Source organism: Uranotaenia lowii, chromosome 1 (genome assembly GCF_029784155.1).
Source record: "Uranotaenia lowii strain MFRU-FL chromosome 1, ASM2978415v1, whole genome shotgun sequence".
In the NCBI taxonomy this organism is placed as follows: Eukaryota; Metazoa; Arthropoda; class Insecta; order Diptera; family Culicidae; genus Uranotaenia; species Uranotaenia lowii.
Genome location: NC_073691.1, coordinates 79,687,697 through 79,712,696, shown reverse-complemented (window position 1 = coordinate 79,712,696; position 25,000 = coordinate 79,687,697). Strand labels below are relative to the sequence as shown.

General features: G+C 39.6%; 1 protein-coding gene across 1 annotated transcript in view; it reads right to left on the bottom strand.

Annotated features, from left to right (window-relative positions):
* Positions 1 to 1,712, bottom strand: part of LOC129737542 (nucleoside hydrolase-like) — a 3,124-nt gene extending 1,412 nt beyond the window's left edge. The window contains exon 1 of the mRNA XM_055728705.1: positions 1,572 to 1,712. Coding sequence (XP_055584680.1) covers positions 1,572 to 1,712 — 141 coding nt within the window. The remainder of the gene's footprint in view (positions 1 to 1,571) is intronic.
* Positions 1,713 to 25,000: the final 23,288 nt, after the last annotated feature.

Below are 25,000 nucleotides of genomic sequence, written 5' to 3'. Positions count from 1 at the left end.
AGCCCACAACAATTCGTGACGGTACTGGATTAGCCGATATTCGGCAGTCTGCAATAGACTCGTCCGAACGTAATCTCAACAGCAAAACGATGTCCGGTGATCTGGATGACGACAACACTAGGCGAAGGAAGAAGGATAAAAAGAAACACAAAACCGAAGAACATAGCAGAAAACATCGGAAACCGGAAAACGACGTTGGTAGTAAGACTGACAGAGAAGAAACACAGGTAAGCAAAACTGCATCCCACTCATCTTCCGGCTCGAATCAGGTACTTGAGTTGGATTTACTAAAATCGGAAGCTAGCAATAAGAAGAAGAGTTCGAAAAGTAAAGAAAAAACTGAAGAATATAATGAAAAGTCCCATAAGAAAAAACAGAAAAAGGATAAAACTCACAAACACGCTAGCAAACAGCAAAGTGGCTACGAAGAAGCATTAGGAATATCAACTCCCAGTAAAGAGATCATTTAATAGAATATTTTATGATAATGAAGTTCAGTACTGAGAAAATTTAGTTCAGTAAAATTATCCATCTTCACCAAACTATACTCAAAGTATTCGAATCAATTTTATTGCTAGATGAGTCGGCTTCGCGTTCCTTCCTGTTCTACTTCTATAAATTTGCCAACAGCTATCAATAACATCAGCTTGGGAAGAAATGCTATGAGAGCCTCATACTAAACGATTTTACTAATCAATAATAAATAAAATAAGCGTTTATAATAACAACAACAAAAAAGCCGAATAAATGTTAGCAGAACATAGAGTATCGAAGCTTAAGCGTGTTTTAAGAAGCTGCTCTGCAAAGTGCGTATGTAAATTTTAAATATATTTACCTAATAATTTACTTCAAAGCACCATACTTAGCATCGCTGACTTAACGCTAACGTAAAAAATAATCGCAAAACCAACCCAGTTCTAGACGAAACGAACAACAGTAGTGAGATTTAAGGCCGCACTATCCTACGGGAACATAAAACGAAAATAAATGCAAGTTTTGTACTGGAAACATAAAGATTGATTGTGGAAATTCAAACTGAATGCATCTTCTTTTGAGTGATGTTTGTTGATTAATCAGTAATTACAAGCATATAGTTATTATATGAAATATGATAAATATTATTACGAACAAAACAGAAATTATAATAGAGGAATAAAATTTACGCCAATTCGTTGTTGATAGAAGTATATCACATCCAGTAGAACTACATGCTCATGGAAGGTGAAGGTTTCCAGGAAAATTTGTTATTGGTGTCATAAATGCACACAGGAGCTGAACGGTGTAGATTGAAGAAATAAACAATGAGAAGACGATATCTATCAGCTTAATACGAATCAGCCGCAGCACAATTTCCAGACAATTTCAACCACCAAAGGAATCAAGCGGTAAGTTAAATATTCTGACGAATCAAATATCAGTAAATTTATTCAAAAATAACTGGTGATTTACTTTGTGGAAAATAAACATCGAACGAGACATTTGTTTCAACCACGTCGAGGTTTTGTTTTAGACCTGGTCGTAGATCTAGTTCCTAAACCGCTCAGCCGAGATCGTCTCGGTGGTCCGGAAACCTCCTCTTCTATTCTAGGCCCCAGAGACCTGGTCATGGGCCGATTGTTGAGTCGCATATACCGGCCCAGTCGTCGCGCTTCCAAAACCAAGCTCTTGTTTTTTGATGCGCGTGCCTCGCGGGATGACGAAGATCGAGGCATATCTGCGGATTCAACTTTTCTCAAATTTATGTTTTCCAATTTGGGATAGATATTTGAATGAACGTCCTTTAAACTTGTTTAAAATATTGGTTGCTTAGACTGAAACAACCCGTATGGAATGGTAAATAATAGAATATGTTTGATGTTAACACATTCGCAGTTCTTATTTGGATAAATATTGCAAGTCGAATTCGAAGTTTTTTTTCCAAAGATTTTTATCCTATTGGATGATTCATCCCACCCCGAATTCGAAGTACAGCTCATTTCTGTTTTCTGAATCTAAAATTTGAATTTGGAAGTATCTAAACCCTTAAAATTCTGAATCCTAATTCTTAAGCAACTTCTTAATCTGGATTCTGAATTTAAAATCCACACTTTGACACTGAACGAAATTTAATGAATCCGTATATTTTATTGTACTTGACCTTTTCAACAGTTACAGTACCGCAATATTGTATAGAAACGGGCAGCACGCGCAATATCACTCCGACTTCGAACTTCCACAACTTTTTACCCTGATAATATTTTTGATCTAATTTTTCTGCGTAAAAGAGATCAAATATCACACTATCATTTCACAAAATTTGAACTTTCTAAAGCTCGCGGGACCTGAGATATAGCAATTTAAAAAAAAATGGACTTTTTGGACTTTTACCATTCAAACTTATTTAAAAGTTAGGGAAGTTCAGAGTCGAAGTGAAATTGCGCGTACTGCCCATTTCTATACAATTATGAACGGTATACTGTATACGTAACTGACGCGACGTGAAAGCCCGACGGATTATTGTGTGGGAGCTCCTTAAGGCTACTGGGTACTAGGTTTGCCGTAGAGTCCCGCGAGCTTATGGTTTATCCTTCGCCTCCACAATCCGTTCTCCAGCACGCCACCTAAGATGGTTCTTAACACTCGTCGCTCGAACACTCCGTAGGTGCGTAGGGACTTGGTGATTGCGCGTAGTCTGCCGCGACCTCAGGTTGCTTCAGTCGCGCGATATTTAACCGAGGCGGGCGCCGGTTTCGTGTGTTGTTCACTACGCAGAGTTTTGGGCGCATCTTCACCATAACCAGATAGTGGTCTGACTCGATGTTGGCGCCTCGACAGGATCTGACGTCAATGATGTCCGAGAAGTGCCGGCTGTCGATCAAAACGTGGTCGATCTGTGATTGCGTTTGGTACGGTGATCTCCAGGTGTACTTGTGTGGGAGGCGGTGCTGGAAAAAGGTACTACCTACGGCCATTCGTTTGGAGGCCGCGAAATCTATAAGTCTGAGGCCGTTTTCGTTGGTCAGCTGATGCGCACTGAACCTTCCAATTTTCGGTTTAAATTCCTTCTCCTGGCCGACCTGAGCATTAAAATCTCAATGACGATATTGATATCATGTTTTGGGCAACGGTCGTATTCACGCTCCAGCTGCGCGTAAAATTCGTCTTTGTTGTCACCGGTACTTCCAAGGTGAGGACTGTGCACGTTGATGATGCTGATGTTGAAGAACCGGCCCGTGATTCTCAACCGGCACATTCGTGAGTTGATCGGCCACCATCCGATCACGCGCTTTTGCATCTTTCCCATCACTATAAAAGCTGTTCCAAACTCGTGTGTGTTACCACAGCTCTGGCACGACCATCTGGGCACGTTCGTACCGTGGAGCCCTTCCAGCATACCTCCTGCAACGCTACGATGTCGAATTTGCGTCTCTTCAATTCGTTAGAGAGCACGTGGGTACTGCCCACAAAATTTAGAGATCGGCAGTTCCATGTTCCAAATTTGCAATCGCTAGTCCCTTTTCGTCGCGTGGGTCTTTGCCGATTTCCATCCGACATTTGTTGTTCGTTGTTCGTTGCTTATGTTTTTTGTAGTCACGAGCTCGCAAGGCCTGCAGCTAACCCCACTATCTCGCTGGAGAACCGTCGTGATGTTGCTGTTTTGGGTCCAGAACACCACCAGGACGTTGTTGCACTCCGCACGCCGTCCCTGACATGGAGAACAGATGCGTACGAAGCCTCCTAACTCAGTCTGCATGCGACCAAAGCGTCCACCGGGGTTGGATACCCAATCTCCGCTAAGGTTCCTCGCACCCCAGCTAGCACCACGGGGAGGTAGAGAATCGGAGTTGCAGACAAGAGGTGATATAACCACTACCCGAAGGTTGGGTGTATGAGGTCTCAAGTTGCACATTGTCTACCGTTCGCTAACCATATCTCCGACCTCTCGGCGTAAATTAGCCATCGAAAGAGATGAAGGGGCCAAATTTGCATCAATTGCTTCAAAAATGTCTTTACTATAAGGTAGCATTGAGATGGGAACCTTTTTTGAACTCTAGGGGTCTTAGGAGCAGGTTTTGTTCGTTTTCGGGAGTTACCAACAAACATTACTTGGTGTTCTTGATCAGTGGAGTCTGTGTCATCATTGTCTACTGGCAGCACTGAAAAAATGTTAGAGGACTGAGGTTGGATCGGAGGCGCCGCGCCCTTCAAAATGGCGGCATAAGACCGCTTCGACCGTTCCTTTAAAGAGCGCTTTTGACTATCCCAGCGACTCTTATAGGCCTCACACGAGGAGATATCATGGGATATCAGGTACTATCGGCTTCTCAGAAATTTTAGGGACAAAACACTAGCGCCAAAAAATAAACGACGAAAAAGTCTTCAACCTCAAATTCGAAAATTCAACTAGTATGCGCCGTTTTTTTTGTTTATAAATGATGAAGGAGATTTTTTCGTTATTCGTTAGTGTCAGCTGCGAGTGTCTCGAAAAACCGGCAGCTTTGGATATGGTGACGACTTTCGAGGAGGTGAGGTGAAACTAAAAACTCCTACGTCATCAGATGACCAAAGCGGATTTGAGCACCACTGGAAGAGGGCGATCGCCTTCCAATCCGGGAACCGGCGCTGTCGCTGAAGAGTCTCGATGGTCCAGTCCAGCTCTCTCGACGCTTGGCCTCAGCTCCTCAGAAAAGCCCCAATCTGGGGCCTGAGAATAGCAACTTCTGGTCCGAATTTTGAGCCCACAACCGAGGAGAAGGAAAACCGCTCCAAACTGCAGATATATACAAATGGAAGGACTGATGATAGTGTAAGAAAAAAAAATGGTTTAAAAATCACTTTATTAATATGTTCTATTTTCGCTTTCAGGATAAACTCTCAGCGGAAAATCTGCAACATTGTGAATTGCCCTTCGACAACAAGAGCATCGGAGCACTTGTCTTCTTGCTGCCACTGGAACAGCGTGGTGCGCTTGTATCATATTATTTGCTGTTCCTCTTATCTTTACAAGCACATAAGAACGCCTTATTTGGTTGCAGACCCCTGACATTCGCAAAAGTCTCCACAACAAATTGTACCGATCTGTACAAAGAAAGGCTATTTACGTTAGTTGGGAGAAAAAGAAAGTTCAGAAGTTGAAGTGCAGAAAATTAACATCGAGTCGCATCTTCACGAGAGATTTTGTTTTGCCCGGGGAGAGAAAGATGCACTGGATTCTTAGTTTCTATGTTAAGAAAAGAAAATAAATGTTATTTTTTGCCTATCTTGTTCTTGATCTTTATTGTATCTTTATTGTTCCTAAATTCTATTTTAATTAGCTTATATTTATATTCCATAACAATTTCAGTTGTTTTTGTTCAGACCTTCTTAAAAGGGCTTCAAGCGTAAATTAACCGAACAATTCAGAATTCGCAAAAACCACCATTTCACAAATCTGAATTGTACTCCAGAAATTGAAATCTGAATAGTCTCAGTGATGACGAATTTTATATTTTTCTTATTCAAATCTGGATTCGGAAGAATGTCTGGTTGATCTGGTTGATCATGTGACGTTTCGTTTTTAATGTTTACGTGGTTCCGTCGGTCAAATGCAAAACTTATGTGTTTGCAAGCTTGAATGCAAGTTGAAAGCTTGAAGACTTTTTCGCTGGTGGCAGCACCGTAAACAAAGAGATTGTAACATATGTATATTTTGTTATTTGTTGCGATCGTTTTTTCTCAGTGCATGTGCAATATCGCCTAGCTCTGTTATGACCAAAATAAGGTAAACAGATCCTAACGAAAGTGTTGATAAACAGTGCGGAAAATACAACATCACTTTTACTCTGCCGGTCGCCATCGCGTTTTTTTCTTCCCGCGAGTTGTTCCGGTTGGTTCTGCCGTTTGCCGATGTTGGCCCGTTGAGAAGCTGCCACGGGACTCACCAATCAACGAACGCCAGTCGCACGCAGAACGCTGGAAGCGAACCCGGGAAAAGCCGACAGAAAAGTCGGGACAGGATCCGCTGGACGTGAGGGGGCCGACACCTCCCGCCGTGAGAGGCCAATTTGCCAGAGACGGAGCTATTCGGAGAGCGGACATCACTCAACGAAACGTTGCGACGTGAAACCACCAACTGAAATTCAACGGTTCGGACGCAGTCAAGAAGAACCGATTGGGACAGCCAAGTTCGGCATCGACCAAGCCGCCCAGAAGTTGCTATTCTCAGGCCCCAGATTGGGGCTTTTCTGAGGAGCTGAGGCCAAGCGTCGAGAGAGCTGGACTGGACCATCGAGACTCTTCAGCGACAGCGCCGGTTCCCGGATTGGAAGGCGATCGCCCTCTTCCAGTGGTGCTCAAATCCGCTTTGGTCATCTGATGACGTAGGAGGTCGCTGCAAAGAGTAAGAACGAGAAAAAAGAAGTAACCCAACAAACATTTTTGCTGATTAAAAACGCCAATTCTCTGATCGTATGCTGTGTTAAGGTGCTGATTGCTGTTTCAGCTTTCTGGCTGAAGAACGAAATACTTCAGCGCTGTTTCAGCATGTAAGGAAGTTTTATTTCAGCCAATAGAAAGTAGGGTAAAATTGGTTGAAGAATAACTCGTTCAGCCTTTGTCCAACCATTTTTGACACAATTCAAATTTGACAGGCGTCAGCTGTACAAGGGTAACTTCGACAGCGACTTTCAGCTATATATCAAAATTTATGTTGTTGTCATGGATCAACCAATGCATGATAGCGAATGGATCGAAATAAGAATTTTTTAATCGTCTTATTATTCGTAGTTTCTCATTTTGCTTGATAAAATGACCTTAGTCGGGAAAGTTTCTTTTTATTTACGAAGCATCTCAATTTCAATTTCTTCATGTGAAATTGACCTTGGTTGGGAGATATTTCGGTCGCTTAAGAACGACACTTTTCTTATGCTCCACAGAATCCATAGTTGGTTCTGCGTTCTGCGGCATGAGACCAACAAGTCGAAGGTTTAGAGTTCGAGACAAGTTTCAATGAAGCAAAAACAACAAGAGAGGGGAAAAATAGCTGGCAAACATCGGGCGTACATCGGTCATCATTATTTTTGTTTTTTTTTTTTTTTTTGGTGATCCGTCAATTGACGTTTCATGGCAACTTCGCTGATTAATTTCTCCAAATGTCGATGTTTAAGAGCTGAACAGCAGCTTCTCCCTGAATTTTGGTTGCATTCTTTCAGCAAGATAGCTGATTTAAAATTATAACGAAATAGTGTTTCAGCGGTGGTTCAGCGAAAAATGTTTGTTGGGAAGTGCTAGATCTTGTAAGAAGAAGAGGCAGAAAGAAGAAGGACAGAAGCGAGATTAAAAGGAGAATAAGAAGAGAAAGAAGAGCGCGGCGGAGAAGAAGAAGAAGAAGAGCGAGGCAGAGAAGAAGAAGAAGAGCGAGGCAGAGAAGAAGAAGAAGAGCGAGGCAGAGAGGAAGAAGAAAACGATGAAATTATATTAGAGCAAGGAAGAAGGAGAGTCCAGCATGCGATAGAGGAATAGGCATGCAATAAAATCATGAGAATTTAAAAAAAAAAAAAAAAAAAAAGAAAAAAAAAAAAAAAAAAAAAAAAAAAAAAAAAAAAAAAAAAGTGAAACTCCAATCCTGTTGACATCCTCCAAAACTATTGAAATCCGTTAGCCGATCGTGAAAAATCGAGCCAAGCTGGTGAGCATACCGTACTAGTGTCTTCGTACCCATTCGTGTCATTTTAAACGTAATCTATGTCGTATTGTCAATATGTTACAGTGTAATCTGGGGATCGCCATGAAATCACCAATCAAAAGCAACGCGAATTGGGAGCGCGGTAAAACTCCTACTCTGGGCTCATGGCGAGGTTGGTTGGTAATGCTTCCTTACTCAGCGCACTGTAACGATAAACATCCAAAACAAGACTGATTTTAATTTGTTCAATGTTAGTCATAAGTTGAACGTACTACCTGCTCGTTATTTATTATTCTTTTTAATTTGTTAGATCTAAGCCCTTTGTTTTTAACGGTTTTTGATCTTATTTTAATGTACCATTGTCACGTGATTTAGATTTAGAGATTAAGCGCACTTAGAGACCTGCTGGCTGCCAAACCTGGTTGGCGTATTGTGATGTTTTGCTGTGTAGTGTTGGAGTAACAATGTATTGAAGATCTGGCGGGCTATAGGCCTGCGTAATTACTGATTTGTGGTGCACGTTGTTTTCCGTGCGGAGGTCTGCTCCATCTTCGTCTCCATGTGCGTCTCTAGTCAGCTTCCTGTAATGCTAGAAGTTTTTTTTTTATAAATTTTTCATGAGCTCCTAGCCGTCGCTCATGAAAAATTTTTCCGTGACAATGGGGTTGTGTAACATATGTATATTTTGTTATTTGTTGCGATCGTTTTTTCTCAGTGCATGTGCAATATCGCCTAGCTCTGTTATGACCAAAATAAGGTAAACAGATCCTAACGAAAGTGTTGATAAACAGTGCGGAAAATACAACATCACTTTTACTCTGCCGGTCGCCATCGCGTTTTTTTCTTCCCGCGAGTTGTTCCGGTTGGTTCTGCCGTTTGCCGATGTTGGCCCGTTGAGAAGCTGCCACGGGACTCACCAATCAACGAACGCCAGTCGCACGCAGAACGCTGGAAGCGAACCCGGGAAAAGCCGACAGAAAAGTCGGGACAGGATCCGCTGGACGTGAGGGGGCCGACACCTCCCGCCGTGAGAGGCCAATTTGCCAGAGACGGAGCTATTCGGAGAGCGGACATCACTCAACGAAACGTTGCGACGTGAAACCACCAACTGAAATTCAACGGTTCGGACGCAGTCAAGAAGAACCGATTGGGACAGCCAAGTTCGGCATCGACCAAGCCGCCCAGAAGTTGCTATTCTCAGGCCCCAGATTGGGGCTTTTCTGAGGAGCTGAGGCCAAGCGTCGAGAGAGCTGGACTGGACCATCGAGACTCTTCAGCGACAGCGCCGGTTCCCGGATTGGAAGGCGATCGCCCTCTTCCAGTGGTGCTCAAATCCGCTTTGGTCATCTGATGACGTAGGAGGTCGCTGCAAAGAGTAAGAACGAGAAAAAAGAAGTAAGTGCTAGATCTTGTAAGAAGAAGAGGCAGAAAGAAGAAGGACAGAAGCGAGATTAAAAGGAGAATAAGAAGAGAAAGAAGAGCGCGGCGGAGAAGAAGAAGAAGAAGAGCGAGGCAGAGAAGAAGAAGAAGAGCGAGGCAGAGAAGAAGAAGAAGAGCGAGGCAGAGAGGAAGAAGAAAACGATGAAATTATATTAGAGCAAGGAAGAAGGAGAGTCCAGCATGCGATAGAGGAATAGGCATGCAATAAAATCATGAGAATTTAGTTTATAAGCAACATATTTTAATTTGGTTTTGTTTTGTGGCGCAATTTTATGAATGTTAGTGATTTGTGTTTCCTCCCCCATTGCTAGCCGGGAGAGAAGCTAAAGAACTTCAACAAGATGATGTCTCAGACTACTTGTTCTAAAAACTACGCAGCCGGGTATCCTGATAGAATATAATATCTTTGTCTCCGTGTAGGCTCGGAGACGGGTTGCTCTACTTCCGACTGAGATGATTCAGAATCCATCCGAGAATGAGGAGCATCTGAAGGACCAGCAGCAGCCGAATCCTTCAGATGCTCCTCATTCTCGTAGGTGACATTCTCATCATCCTCAGTTGGCGGGTTTAACTCCCCGCCTTTGCTCATACTTTAAAGCGGGGACACAAGTGTCTTCCGTTTTTTAAATATGAGCGAAGTAATCAATTATCTTAATATACCAAAATAGAGAAATAATAGATGAAGAAACAGAGGAAAAAAGATAAAAAAGGACTCTATTTTCTAAGTAGTTTTTGCACAGATTTTTTTTTCAGTGATCGTTAATTTCTCCAACCACGTGGTCCTCCTTCGTTGATTGAAGATGGCTGCCACACCTGGCCCAGACGATGATTAGTTCCTGGTCGACAACAATGGCGGTTCACTAAACAATGGCTGCGGGTCTGGTGGTGACCGAGGTCACAACAATGTTCACTTCCACCAGCACTCGATTTTTTTATTCATCTGCCCTTGTCGATGGCGGAAAACTGATGTCCTTTGCTACCACACACGGAACAAAACACCGAATATGGGGTAACCGTCCGTACGGTATAAACACCCGAATCTAGCGAACGAACAACGGACACTTAACACTCCGAATCACGAGGCCCTTGAATCACGTCTGTATCCGACGAGTGATGCGAAGAGAATTCCAAATTTTTATTTGAATGCACAATATTAATCTCCAACGCACAGCACAGTTTCGGCTGGTGAATACAAAGTAATTGCGAAAATCTTACATTTATATAGGTATTCAAAATCCAGTGTAAATTGAATTAAGGTTTTCTGAGTAATCTGAGAAATAGCAAATTGACAAAATGTTTGAAGAACAGCTTTTTTTGAAAACTCGACGAATTTAATTGAAAAATACGTTTTTAACCTACTTTTTTTACATTATTCACAAAAAGATGCTTATCTCGAAACAGGTGTTTGTTTCAACAAGGCGATATGAAGTTTCGATTTAAAATAGTTGCTGCTGCTTCTTGGAAGAAGGTCGTCCAAGAGATTCGCAAGAAGATTTTGAAAATGATTTTGCGCCTTCCACCTCCCACCTTCATACGGAAGATTTATATTGCAATGGAACACATCGAATCGATTGAAGAGATGGTCTGTGAAATCATCTTAAATTTCAGAGACAAACCGTTGCAGTCTCCCATCGCAGATATTTGTTTTGTAATAAGGATATTTTCGCTAAGAGCTTTTTAGAAGTAGTTCAAGATGATGAAAAATCGTATGAATTTTCTATTGGGATTTGGTTCCAGTACGTCAAACGTATCACGGAATCGTTCCACCAGTGTAGAGGCTCGATACCTCCAAGTAAGAAAAGCAGTATATAGTGTGCGAGTTGGTGAGCCGAGAATAACCTATGGTGAGTTCCGAGGGGAAGAGTGCCTAACACAACAACAGGAGAGACCAACCAAACCACCCACATGATACGCACCACCCAACTTAATACCATCAGACAGAATGTGGAGCTGCCTTCCTGCAGCTCGAGTCGATCGATGTGAATAGTGTTCGTCGTCGTCTTGTAGTCTAAGAGCTAGTGGCAGTGCCAGCCGCCTTGGTTAACCTCGGTGTCACGGTTTGGTCAAGTTTATTCTGTAACACCGTATTCTGAAATACCGTTTGTGGACTTTCTGTAGATGGTAAAAGTGTGTGACATATTGATAGTTATAAATTAGTTTGCCAGAAGAATCGAGGGGAAAATTTATCCAGCGCATAAAACCTGTGTTCCTCGAGCTATTAGGCGAACCATCCGCATCACACACAGAGTGTGTATCGATTTGCTGCTCTCGCGTAAAGAATTCATGGCAGTACAACAGCAATTATCGATCCAAAAAGTTTACCCATCCCTCGCAAGGCAAGGCAAGGCAAAGGAAATATCATTAGCTCATTTGCTGTGAACGTTCTGTATAAGTTCTTAATAAGCCATTAAAACTCGGCTCGTCGGTCGGTCGTCGTCATCTTCAGAGCTAGTGTAGTTTCAAAGTGCAGTTCATTGGTGTGGGAATTCGATAAAAGCTTTGGCTGGCCTGGGGTTGATATCATGTGATGAAGACAAGTGTGTTGTGCTACCAGCCTAATACGCAATCAGTGCATGGTGATGGAAGTTGTAAGTTGAGAGGCCCTGAATCGGTAGATCTCTAGCCAGAGGAAAGTTTGCCCTTCGTGTTCTATCCGACACCTTATATAGCACCTATTTATTAGATGTACCTACTAAGCTATAAATGGTTTATAAGATCATATTAATTAACAGCTGCCGGAGGAGCCCCTCATACATATAGAGAAGGTGCATGCGCGTGTGTGTCAGTGTCAAGCAGTGGCCAACGAAAGATCCCCAAAAATTTATAAATATGCACTGCATGAGGTGGCAGCAGCAGTAAGAAGGTGTTATACCAGCCAGTGAATGTGCAACAACGTAGTCGGAACAGGTGAAATAGCAGGGGTGGAGGTGCTCTACACTAGTCACTTCTAGCTGAATAGTAAGCTCGCGAGAGGGAGCTTCATAATGTGATGTGAGTACTGTTTAGAAGAAAGCAACTTTTGGTTGAATTATGGTGTAGGGTGGTGCAGAGGGATAGCAGCAGCGCACTTCATCCAATAACAACATACGGCTCGTTAAAACACAATATTACCTAATAGTACCCTCGTACCAACACTGAGACACCCTGAGTTCCATTTGTGCTGTAACGGGTTATTCTTCGTACTCATCTTCTCCGTGGATAAAGGTAAACATTTAGCCATAAGTATTGATAGACACTACATATACTCGCTATTAACTACTTTTATTCCTGGCATTTTAGTACGTAGTTGGTTTTTAGCCTATCTCGAAATCTCTTCAGTTTATTTTAAATTACTTAATTTAACCACAATCCGTTCTTGAGCGTCTATATGACACTATTGGAAGTTTGACGGCTTGTGATTTTTAAAAAATTTATAGTTTTAGATACCTCGTAATGTAATTCAAATATGTTTCATGGGCAAAAATTCGGCTTTCCGTTATTCAAAGTCCAAGAAATCAAATTCGAAAAAACATGCCTTCGAAAAAGACTGTAGATCAGCTACGGAATGCTGAAAAAAAAAAAAATTATCGCACAAGAATATATTTTTTTGAAATTTTTTAAGATCAGGTAAAAAGTGGTGTAAAAACCGTACTTTTCAATCAAAGAATCTTCGGACACGAATGCCAAAAATTGGTAAAATGTCCTAAATTAAATTAATAATAATAATAATCAATCAATGAACCGTCAAATTTGTTTGAGTCATACCAGATAAATTTTGAAAAGAGAATTGATGAAAAGTAATTTAGCACATTTTTGCATCTTTAGATTTTCAAAATACGAAACACAGAATTTCAGTTGGCAAGTTCGTTGTCTCCTGAGCCGATGTCCGTGAGTTCGAGCACAAGAGTAAATATCGAACACAGTTGTACCACTGACCATAGTTGTACCGTATGAGTTTTTCAATAACTGTCCGCCAACTGCAACGTTGATATAAAGTCGCGAATGCCATCAAGATGGTAAGAAGAATTCCAAAAATATATCCTTGTGCACAACAAATATATGCTATATATAGCTTCTAACTTTAGCTTTCTAGGACACAAAGTGAATTCAAATTTCAGCATTTCGTCGCAGATCTACAGTATGTTTTACGATGCATGTTTTTCGGATTTTTACGAGGTTTCTAAAACTATAAATTTTGTAGAAATCAGTTGAGGAACACTAGAGATGAGGAGTAAGCCATGACTTTTAAAGCGTCTGACGCGTTTTTCTTTCTCCCCGTCCAAAATTTAATTCAATTATCGTTACACTAAATAGTTGTTTTTGATACTTTTTGTTTTTAATGAAACCTCGTTGAGGAGCGTGGAGTTGCGTTTCGATTACAATAAGGTGCAGTTGAATTCAAGTTTGCGCCCCGAAAAGAAGATCATTATGGGAAACACACATCCAAAAAGTTGTTTGGTAGTGTGATAACTGAAGAATTAAGCTGAAACTATTTTTCTAACAAAGTGATTGGAAATTTATGTGATAAAAAATACGGCGACCGTATCATTGGCTGAAGATACGATTGTTCTAAGGGCGAAGGATTGATATCGAGAAAAATCGCAATCTACTTCCCGGAGAATCCTGAATGCAGCTCGAACCGCTGGTCAGGAATTTCTAAGGAGTTTTGCCTCGTTGTTTCAAGATTGATGAGCTCTTTCCATTTTGTTTGTTTATTTGTGAACATTATATTTTTTTATTCATCAATCCTATCTGTCAAGTAGGATTTCCCATCAAAACGAATAACCCTTCCCTTTCCTGTCTGAAACAGCATCTTTACATGTAGGGTCGTATGAGTTCTCTGCACCTGAAAAGTTCATTTAGCTGTTCAGACATATCCCTATATGATTACATTGACTTGCCACGGTGTGCATTGTGGTACCACACTGATTCTCAATAACAACACTTGAAATAAGTATTGAATCCAGGTACTTATTTTGGCATTTTGTGTTGGGTTTGATTATTAGTTGTACCTCGTGTATCAGCCAATGAAAGAAGTGTGTAGTCACTCTATGCTATGCTATGCTATGCTATCAGTTGAGGAACAAGAGAGATATAGCGGTTTTAGTCAATAGTGTCAAATTGACACTCCAGGAACTCTATCGTTTTACACTCCATTCACTATTTGCGCTCCCTTCACTATCTCAAAATGATCCCTCTTTCACCAGATATTAACGTTCCTTCATAGATTTTAAAAAAATTGAAAAATCCAAGCAACCAAAAGTTCTATAAAACGGGCACGAAAAAACTTACTCAGCCTCATCATTAATCTGAAGTACGTTCTATGCAGCTCAAAGTTTAAGTTCTTATTGATAAGAAGTGTATTCGAAAAAAAAAGGCAACACTTTGATTTGTAAATAACTTTTGAGTGCATGGTTGGAAATTGATGGAATTTTCAGTGAAACTACCTAGTAATGTATTAGTTGCATGTGACGATCTGCCAAGTGGTTTTTGAGATAGCGTTCAATGAATATGTTCATTGATAAAAACATTTTTGGGCGGGATCGTAAAGAAAAATCAGGAAAGTTCCTTTGAGACGACAAAACAGCTGGAAATCAACTATTAGACCAAAGTTCTTGTTATAAATCGTTCTAAGAGTGCTACACTCAGAGGAAATCTTATTATAAATTTCATAAGATACATCTTATGAACCACTTTTTTGCGTCCAAACTAATTTTTCATAAGAGTCTTATGAAATTCTTTCAATTTTCATACGATGTTCTTATGAAAAATAGAAGAAACGGCATTGTGAAAAAATGATGAATACATTCATTCATAGCATCAGTTTTTTTTTTCATCATCTAACAGTATGAAGCAATCGCCAGTTCATAGTTATTATAGTTTTCTTTCAATGTTAAATGTTATTGTTATCTCAAGAATGGTAAGTTTGATTTGATGTTTTTGGTGTGAACGTTGAATATATTAGTAAACTAAAATACATTATTTGTTTACTTTTCAGCAAGCTGATCGGCAAAAAACGAAAGGTCGAAGATTAAGATGCGACAAAAAAAAACTTTGATGGAGTGTCTGTTGATGCGCTGCTGATGGTGACCATGAAGGATTTAATTTTAAACAAATTTGGCAAACAATAAAGTGAATGTTTTCAACATGAAATATCGAGAATTTTTCTTATTAGAAAGTGATTTACTGTTTCCATAAGAATCTCTTATGAAAAGCAACAACCTCTCATTGAAGTAGGCGTTCATCTTCAAAATTCATTCGCGTCATAAGACAATCTTATGAATTTCATTAATTTTTCTTATGGCGCCACTTCATAAGAGAATCTTATGGCATACATAATAGTATTTTTCTGAGTGTAGAGAATCTAACAGTGAGCTAAAATTTGAATAAAAGTGAGGATGACTGATTCCATGGAAGTAAACAATGTGAATTCACCTTTGAAGGTTTATTAACCCTCATCCGCATTAGAGTGTCAATTTGACACTTTTGCAAGTTTGAATGCTTGTAACTTTGTTCAGAGCCTTCAAAAAACAAAAATTTCTTCGGGGACCCTAAATGAATTCAAAAGTTCTTTAATATTGCATCTTTTTTTTTATGGACAAAACCTGGAAGTCTGGACAAAAAAAAACTCCCTTTTCTGACTTAGAGTGTCAATTTGACACTCCAAGAGTAAAATATATCTAAGCCGTTTGAATTAAAGGGTAATACGGTCAAAATTTGGTCAATATCAACTTGACGTATTTCTTTCAATTTTGCATTTAAAAAATCTGAACACCCCTCATTTTGAAGGTGTGTGTGTTGCTCCTATTTTGATTTTGGAATTCACTCTTCAGTTGTCAAAATGCCGTCCAAAGAAGAAGAGCAGCGTATCGAAATTTTGCTCGCGCATCGCGAAAATCCGAGCTACTCGCACGCAAAGCTGGATCGCTAAAAGTTGCCAAATCAGCCGTTACCAATGTAATTAAAGTGTTTGGGGAACGTTTGTCGATAGCCAGGAAGTCTGGATCGGGGAGAAATCGAAAACCGGAAGCCGCTGAGACGACAAAGAGAGTTGCCGGTAGTTTCAAGCAAAAACCTAACCTCTCTCTCCGAGATGCCGCAGATAAGCTGGGTGTATCGTCTACAACCGTTCATCGAGCCTAAAAACGAGCCGGACTATCAACTTACAAGAAGGTAGTGACTCCAAATCGCGATGATAAACAAAATACGACGGCCAAAGCGCGATCCCGGAGGCTGTACACGACGATGCTGACGAAGTTTGACTGCGTGGTAATGGACGACGAAACCTACGTCAAAGCCGACTACAAGCAGCTTCCGGGACAGGAGTTTTATACGGCAAAAGAAAGGGGAAAGGTAGCAGATACTTTCAAGCATATGAAACTGTCAAAGTTCGCGAAGAAATATCTGGTTTGGCAAGCCATCTGTACCTGTGGCTTGAAAAGCAGCATTTTCATAGCTTCCGGGACTGTCAACCAAGAAATTTACGTGAAAGAGTGTTTGAATAAACGTCTGCTGCCTTTCCTGAAGAAATACGGTTGTTCCGTGCTGTCAATGGCATCTTGCCATTACGGTTAAAAGGCCATGGAGTGGTACGCCGCCAACAACGTGCAGGTAATTCCCAAGGACAAGAACCCTCCCAACACGCCAGAGCTCTGCCCAATTGAGAAATACTGGGCTATTGTCAAGCGGAACCTAAAGAAGACCAAAAAACTTCTAAGGACGAGCAGCAGTTCAAGGCAAACTAGCTTTCTGCGGCGAAGAAGGTGGACAAGGGGGCTGAACAAAATCTGATGGCAGGGGTTAAGCGTAAGGCCCGGCAATTCGGATTTGGAAAAGCGGAAGTCTAACTGAATATTTTTTTCTGAATTTTATACTAATTAAACTTGAAATAGAAATTTAATTTGATTTTTAAATAAACGATTTCACCGATTTACACGCGTTTTACCTTGACCAAATTTTGACCGTATCACCCTTTATTATGAATTTCATATAAAACTTATAGCACTAGAAACCATCTGTCTCTTGTTTCAGCTATTTTTTCGAAACTTTACCTCCTCAGTCAAGGCATTAGTTTATATCACCTTCTCTTGAATATTTACTTCACAACTAACGGTCGCGCCATGATGTCGCGCGCTGGATCCCAAACGCAAAATATTGCGGTTTGCCCAAAATTTGTAGAATTTGCTGCTCGATTGCTTCATCCTTCCAATATAGATCCTATCGCATCTGAATGATTGAAAAAAAAATCTCATTAAAAAAAAACTTGTCCAGCTTCAGGTTCGAACCCGACCTCCATGGTGACAATCAAATACGCTACACAACGCCACGCCTTCTAGCTGAAACTAACATATTCGTTTTCATCTGGTGGAAAGATGGTTGTGCACCAACTGCTGTCATCTTCATAAAAAAAAACGCTTTGACAGCACTTGGTGCACTACCGGTGCACCACCAGGATGAAAACGAATATGGCATAAAACTCGAAGTGGTGATCAGTTTTTGTAGCATAGCTGCAGGCGCACCCACTCAATCAGCCAAGTCAGCCAGCCAGACAAGTGTTGAGTACGTTTGTGCAGTTATTGTGACTTAAGTCACAAACATCGTACAAATAAATCACTCGTGCCAAGATACTGGAGGCACTCCCCTTTCTCAACCTTTTGGTCAGAGAATGAAACTCTAAAACATCACCTTTCAACGTTTTCATCTTTCATGATCCAACCATAATTTGGGCAGTTGTTTCTCTTTTAAGACACTACATGTAATGCCATATTCGTTTTCATCTGGTGGAAAGATGGTTGTGCACCAACTGCTGTCATCTTCATATAAAAAAACGCTTTGACAGCACTTGGTGCACTACCGGTGCACCACCAGGATGAAAACGAATATGGCATAAATTTCAAAGCCTCCATTTAAGTGAACATGTGACTTTTTATTGCGTGGGAAGGCAAGGGTTAACTTTTCGTCGCCCTACGCAGAACAAACATCGATACCGCTACCATCATTCGAAATGACAGCAAGGTTGTTAGTATTGGCGATATGTCAGACAGGACATTCTGAGAGCATGAGTGACTTCTTTCATCATCTTGTCGAAAAGCATTATCTGTATGGCGTTGGTTGTGTTGTGTGTAGCCACGGTTCGTAATTGCATAATCGCATCGCTTCAAGATGCCTTTCAAAACGTAAGTTACCAGTGTTAAGTCGTTTAGTTTTATACCCCCACAACACAACAGACACAATTGACAAGTGAGAACACGAATGTGTGGGTGTTGCTGTTTGGAATGTGAGTACTGAGTGGGTGGCAAAACTAGTGCTACGAAGAATCGAAACAGGATTACTTGTGTAATTTAAGAATGTGTGGTTTTTGATTAGTTGACAATTTCTGAACATTCTCCATTAAGTAATACATTTATTGCCAGTATATAATTCAGTGTTTTCTTGTTGATCTTGAAAAATCATGAATATGTACGTTTGGTATTATTCTCTGGAGCCACTACTTTTTCTTTTCGGCTTTGGGCAAAAAACATAAAACCTGTGATAAAACCATCAATATATCTCGCGTGAGCTTTCATTACGTTGAATGGAACAAAAACACCGAACAAGGACTCTAATATGTGTTGTCAGCTTACTTGGTTGATTAATTTTACAAAATCAAAGCAATCGAAAGATTCCCTTTAATTTAACCGTGGTTGAATTAAAAGGAATCTTTCGATTGCTTTGATTCACCGAACAAGGAAACCAATTGTGTCAGATATTCCACATAATAAATTCAATTTGTTAAATTTTCTGAAAACATTCGTCGTTTGAAGGGGAAATTTGTCCCATGCGTTTGTGTTCTTTCGTCCTTTGATTCGTTCAACTCGCACTGAGGCAAATGTCGTGCTTTTTTCGATTTTCCCGGCATAGTGAATGTTTAATTAGTGAGTTATCGAGTGTAGCGGTAAATTTATGAGTAAATGTATAATGAAAAAGTGTGAATCGGGTGAAGAAATTGGTCAAAACAGCTCGATGCTGCTGATCAGCTTTCTGCTGCCGACCAGCTAGCTGCTGTTTGGTTTGCTGCTGCTGCTCGGCTTCTTTTTCATTCTGCATTATTAAACGGCGTTCGAACGAAAGCTTTGATTTTCTGCAATAATATTCATTGCCAGGTTGATATTCTAGTTACCTCTTCCTATACACTTGTTTGGTCATGCAATCCATAGCAAGTATGCAATTTGTTTCTTCCTCTGCGAGATATATTTTTAATAATCAATTGTTTGGAATTAATTTCTCATCGAATTTCTCTCTGGAGCCACCACTGACTACATCTCGTTGTTCTAGGAGAAAAGCGTTCGGGTCTGAAATATTAAACGCTTTGGGCTTAAGGGGGGGGTAGGGTCTAACACTTTCAAAAAATCGATTTTTTTTTATTTTTTCATTTTCTTATTATAAAACATTTCAAGAATGTTGTGTCAAATTGTCAAGTCAATTGAAGCAAAACTGTAGAAGTTATAGGCCTTTATCTCCTCCTATCTAATACTGCAAGAAAGCAAGAGCAGAAACTTCAAACGCGTTTTTCTCGAAAGCACATTTTTAAAGTCCGTGGACATCGTCATTTGAAAACTACTTATCCGATTCTTTTCAAATTTGGAACATATTTTCTACATATAAAATACAAGACCCCAACGTTTTTCTTTTTTGATTTTTTTACTTTGGGGAGATTTTAGAGGTGAAAAATGGCGGATTTTTAAGTGAAAAATCGTAGTTTTTACTTCAAACAGCCACAAAAAATTCATAAAAATATTTTTAAGTTAAACAAAAACGTTGGGGTCCAGAAAAACATCTATTAAAAATATTTTGCTCTGATTTTTTGACTTCAGCTGATTCTGTGCTGAGATACAGTGTCCACCGCAAATCCTGTTTTCTAAAAGGCATCCTCGAAAATGCTCCGACACCGGCTCATTTTTCAATATTTTTCTACGAAAAAATTACTAAATGTTCTTTTAACAATGCTTTGTATAATGCAAAAAAATTGAATACATTTGTTTGAACGATAGCTCTAGAAAAAAATCGTGAAAATGGTGTTTTTTTATACCCGTTAGACCCTACCCCCCCCCCCCCCCCTTAAGCTTTTTAAGATGCGTATGACGTTTGAATCTGTACTAGTATAAAGGGTGATACGGTCAAAATTTGGTCAAGGGAAAACGCGTGTAAATCGGTGAAATCGTTTATTTAAAAAATCAAATTAAATTTCTTTTTCAAGTTTAATTAGTATAAAATTTATGAAAAATATTCAGTTAGGCTTCCGCTTTTCCAAATCCGAATTGCCGGGCCTTACGCTTAACCCCTGCCATCAGATTTTGTACAGCCACCTTGTCCACCTTCTTCGCCGCAGAAAGCCAGTTTGTCTTGAACTGCTGCTCGTCTTTAGCAGTTTTTTTGGTCTTCTTTAGGTTCCGCTTGACAATAGCCTGTTGGCGGCGTACCACTCCATGGCCTTATCACCGTAATGGCAAGATGCCAAATCCGGCCAAAACATTACGGAACAACCATGTTTCTTCAGGAAAGGCAGCAGACGTTTATTCAAACACTCTTTCACGTAAATTTCTTGGTTGACAGTCCCGGAAGCTATGAAAATGTTGCTTTTCAAGCCACAGGTACAGATGGCTTGCCAAACCAGATATTTCTTCGCGAACTTTGACAGTTTCATGTGCTTGAAAACATCTGCTACCTTTCTCCTTCCTTTCGCCGTATAAAACTCCTGTCCCGGAAGCTGCTTGTAGTCGGCTTTGACGTAGGTTTCGTCGTCCATTACCACGCAGTCAAACTTCGTCAGCATCGTCGTGTACAGCCTCCGGGATCTCGCTTTGGCCGTCGTATTTTGTTTATCATCGCGATTTGGAGTCACTACCTTCTTGTAAGTCGATAGTCCGGCTCGTTTTATGGCTCGATGCACGGTTGTAGACGATACACCCAGCTTATTTGCGGCATCTCGGAGAGAGAGGTTAGGTTTTCGCTTGAAACTACCGGCAACTCTTTTTGTCGTCTCAGCGGCTTCCGGTTTTCGATTTCCCCCCGATCCAGACTTCCTGGCTATCGACAAACGTTCCCCAAACACTTTAATTACATTTGTAACGGTTGATTTGGTAACTTTTAGCGATTTTGCCAGCTTTGCGTGCGAGTAGCTCGGATTTTCCCGATGCGCGAGCAAAATTTTGATACGCTGCTCTTTCTCCCTGGACGGCATTTTGACAACTGAAGAGTGAATTCCAAAATCAAAATATGCAATTTAAATGCAAATTGAAAGAAATACGTCAAGTTGCTATTGACCAAATTTTGATCGTATGACCCTTTAGTGAACATTAAACGAGGGATACGCGATTTTGGTATCTTTAAATGAATTCAAAATGATTATGACATTATTTCTCACAACTTAAGTTTGTTTTTTTTTAAATTTTGGATTTTCAAATGAAATTTAATAAATCGAGTAATAAACGTAGGGGAGTGAGGGGTATCATGGGCCGCTTTTTTCTTTGCTCCTTAACTTCTTTATTATAAAAAATAAAATTAAAAAAAGCGAATGGAAAGGTTTTCTACATTTTTAATGTATTATTAGGTGTCTACGACCGCAACAGACCCTACTGACACCACTGATAGCCGGCAACAAACCAACCCAAAAACCACAACCAGCTGATCTTGCTCGAGCCGGTGTTTTCCATACGACTGGACTGGCGAGCAACGACCTATGGTCTAAAAATAGCCAACACCAACCAGGTTTTTTCTACCCGTGATCAACAGCCAACAAACCAAACAATACACCATCGAAGCCAACAGCAATCATCACAACCGATCATCACACACCAGATTGTTCAACCAGACCTGATCACCAGCCGGTATTGTCTTCGACGATCGCACGAGCCGGTATTGTTTCGACAACAGCAGAGATCGGTGAGAGGGAGTATTCCAGCAGATCGAGAAAACATCGCAGCCTGTTCTACAGAGGCTGAAGGCAAAACTCACCACTCGAACCAGTCGAGTTGAGCCTGCCAACCACTTCGGATCTTTAACTGAAAATCGTTTGTGTGTTAGACTAAGTTAAAATATAGTTAGTAAAAATCCAGTTTTATTTTTTCGTTAGATTAAGCCAATAAATTGTGTGTTATTTATTTCTAACTTAATAAACCTGTGCGTCGTGTTTGTATCGAGATTGTGCGTGTTATTTGATCATTATTGATCCGAGAAAGTTGACTCGTGAGACATTGCATGGAGTCATGGCCGTAGGAACGGGGGGTGTTTTGGGGGTTAAACCCCTCCCATGAGCGTCAAAAATATATTCAGCAAAATGTTCTTCATTAAACTCTAAACTTAAAATTTATAATCAAATGTTGATGAACGACTAAAGTTAATCAAGTTAATCAACAATCTTGACACAGAACTAAGACCAAAATCTCGAAATCTTAACCCAGGTCCACAATTCTACTATAAATTTTCGAAACTTTTCTCACTTGTTGATAGAAATTTAAAGATTGTACTTGAAAAAAAGCTTTCAAAAGTTATTCACAAAATAAGTTGGTGCATGAATTTAGGGTACAGTCCTTAGTCTCCAATATCAAATTTGCAATACGGTTTGACTCACTAAGGTTGCCTGATTGCCCAGATTTTGCCCGAATGTATTTATTTCATTGCAAAACCGAAAAAAATTTAAATTGGGTGATAACAATATTTTATTTTGCGTCCAAAACAATTTCAGTTTTCAGTTTGGTTCATCATTGGGACAAAATCCGGATCCGAATTTGGTTTTTCATTCAAAATTAAAAAATCTTCATTCTCCATGTTCATCATTCCAGAATATTAAAAAAAAATAAATAATAAACCCTTATAAAATTTGGTTTTGAAATTTTTACTTTTCATTCTTATGCCGAATTGGAACTTTAAAAAGTTCTAAATGGTAATCCAGAAATGAAATATCAGAGTTGCATCATTCATCATTTCGAATAAATAAATGAAGTAAATATTCATATAGAAAATCAAAGATTCAAAATTCGAATGAGAGATTCCTGGTTAAGAATTCTGTCTGTTCTGCTCATAATTATTGGGAATTTTGTTTGGACTTTATATTCAGAAATCAATTCTATAGGATAGGAATTCAAAATTTTTATTTATGTTTAAAATGCAGAATTTAGTTTCGGAATTAAAATTCAAAATTGCATAAACAAAACACAAAACAGGTGAAAACCACTGTTATTAAATAAGATCTGAACTCATTTTCAAAATTGTGTTCCTTGAAAAATCTAAGTTTAAATTTTTTACAGGATTTCAAAAATAAAATACATTATAAATAATATTTTATCGTGGATAAAATAACTAGTACTTCATCTTCAGGTACAGGAAATATATTTTTTTGGTTTGTTGTTGAACATTATTTATACTGTAGATACTTCAAATAAAATTTAATAAAAATCTGAATGTATCGAGTTTACAAGAGTAAAAAATTAATCTGATTTGAACCCCAATCAAGATTTTATTTCAAATAAAGCGTTCAAGATCTTATTAAATTTTTAAAGCTTGAAAAAACCTTAACACTTTTTGGACTAATTTTATGTATTTAACTAAAGTAATGATTTTTAATGAATAACAAAGCTTAAAACCCGATTAATGAGATACTATTAGTATAACTTTTTTTTAACTAATCTTTATGTTTGCATTTTTCAAGCAAAAATCTTCTAGGAAAAATTTTGTCACCAAAACCCCCCCTATGAGGCAGTTCTTCCTACGGCCCTGCATGGAGTACACGGCCTGACTAGGGATAGCAATACCGGCCTATTCGTGGAAACTTTTTTGTATACGTTCGATGCTGGTGAGCCGTTAGGATCAACAGGATAACCACTTCGGAGGAAGGTACGGCCCCAACAATTAGGCAATACTTTATTTCTCAAATTAATTAATGACCCCCAATTCTGTCTTTAAAAAATTGTGGGGAATTGTGGGCCACAACTCCAAGTTGACTAGATAACGTGCAAAGTTGACCCAAAACTGAAATTTCAAATCGTTAGAAATTGTCGAATCGACCGTGTGCAGCGTTCTCAAACGTTTCCGTGAGATGCACACTACCGATCGGCAGGTTCATACCAAGCGTCATAGTGGAACTAAGGATCAAAAACTTCATTTGAAGGTGTTGAGAACGATCAAGGCAAACCCGGGGCAGTCGGACTATGACATCGTCAAGAATACGATCTATCGGGCCAGTAAGCAACCAAACCGGACATTGAAGCAGAATGTAGTAACCAAAGGACGTGCCCAGAAATAATACAACAAGGTTCTAACGAAGTACGACGGATGCATCCTCATGGATAACGAAACGTACGTAAAGATGGATTTTGGGCAGCTTCCTGGCCAAAAATTTTATAAAGCCACTGTACGGGGTGATGTCCCCGACAAGTTCAAATACTTTTTGCCGATAAGTTTGCAAGAAAGTATTTGATCTGGCAAGGTATTTTCAAGACCATGGACTCCAAGATACAAGGAGGAATGTCTGAGAAAACGTATTCTTCCGTATATTCCGTAGATATCAGCGATTAGCGCTTCAATGCCGAATACTGGAAAAATGTGAAACATCTACAAATTGGAAACGTTTTACATTTTTATAGAAAAAAACTACAAAAAATACATTAACTTTTTTATATATTTTCATGAATTAGAGTGAGAAATGAAAAGTCGTAAGTGACATAAAAATTTCTGTGATTCTGTGACGAAATTTGTGTCACAATTCCGTGATTATTCAGATTTTTCTGTGATTTCGGCAACCTTGATTCTAACGACAAATAATAAGGTAAAACAATATAAAACCTTCTATATTAATGTTAACAGTTTCTTCCAAAATAAATAGTAATTTTAAAGTCGAAGCAACACTTAACCACGACTTTAAAATTTCTGTTTTACGAGAGCAGTATTTGTTCAATATTTTGT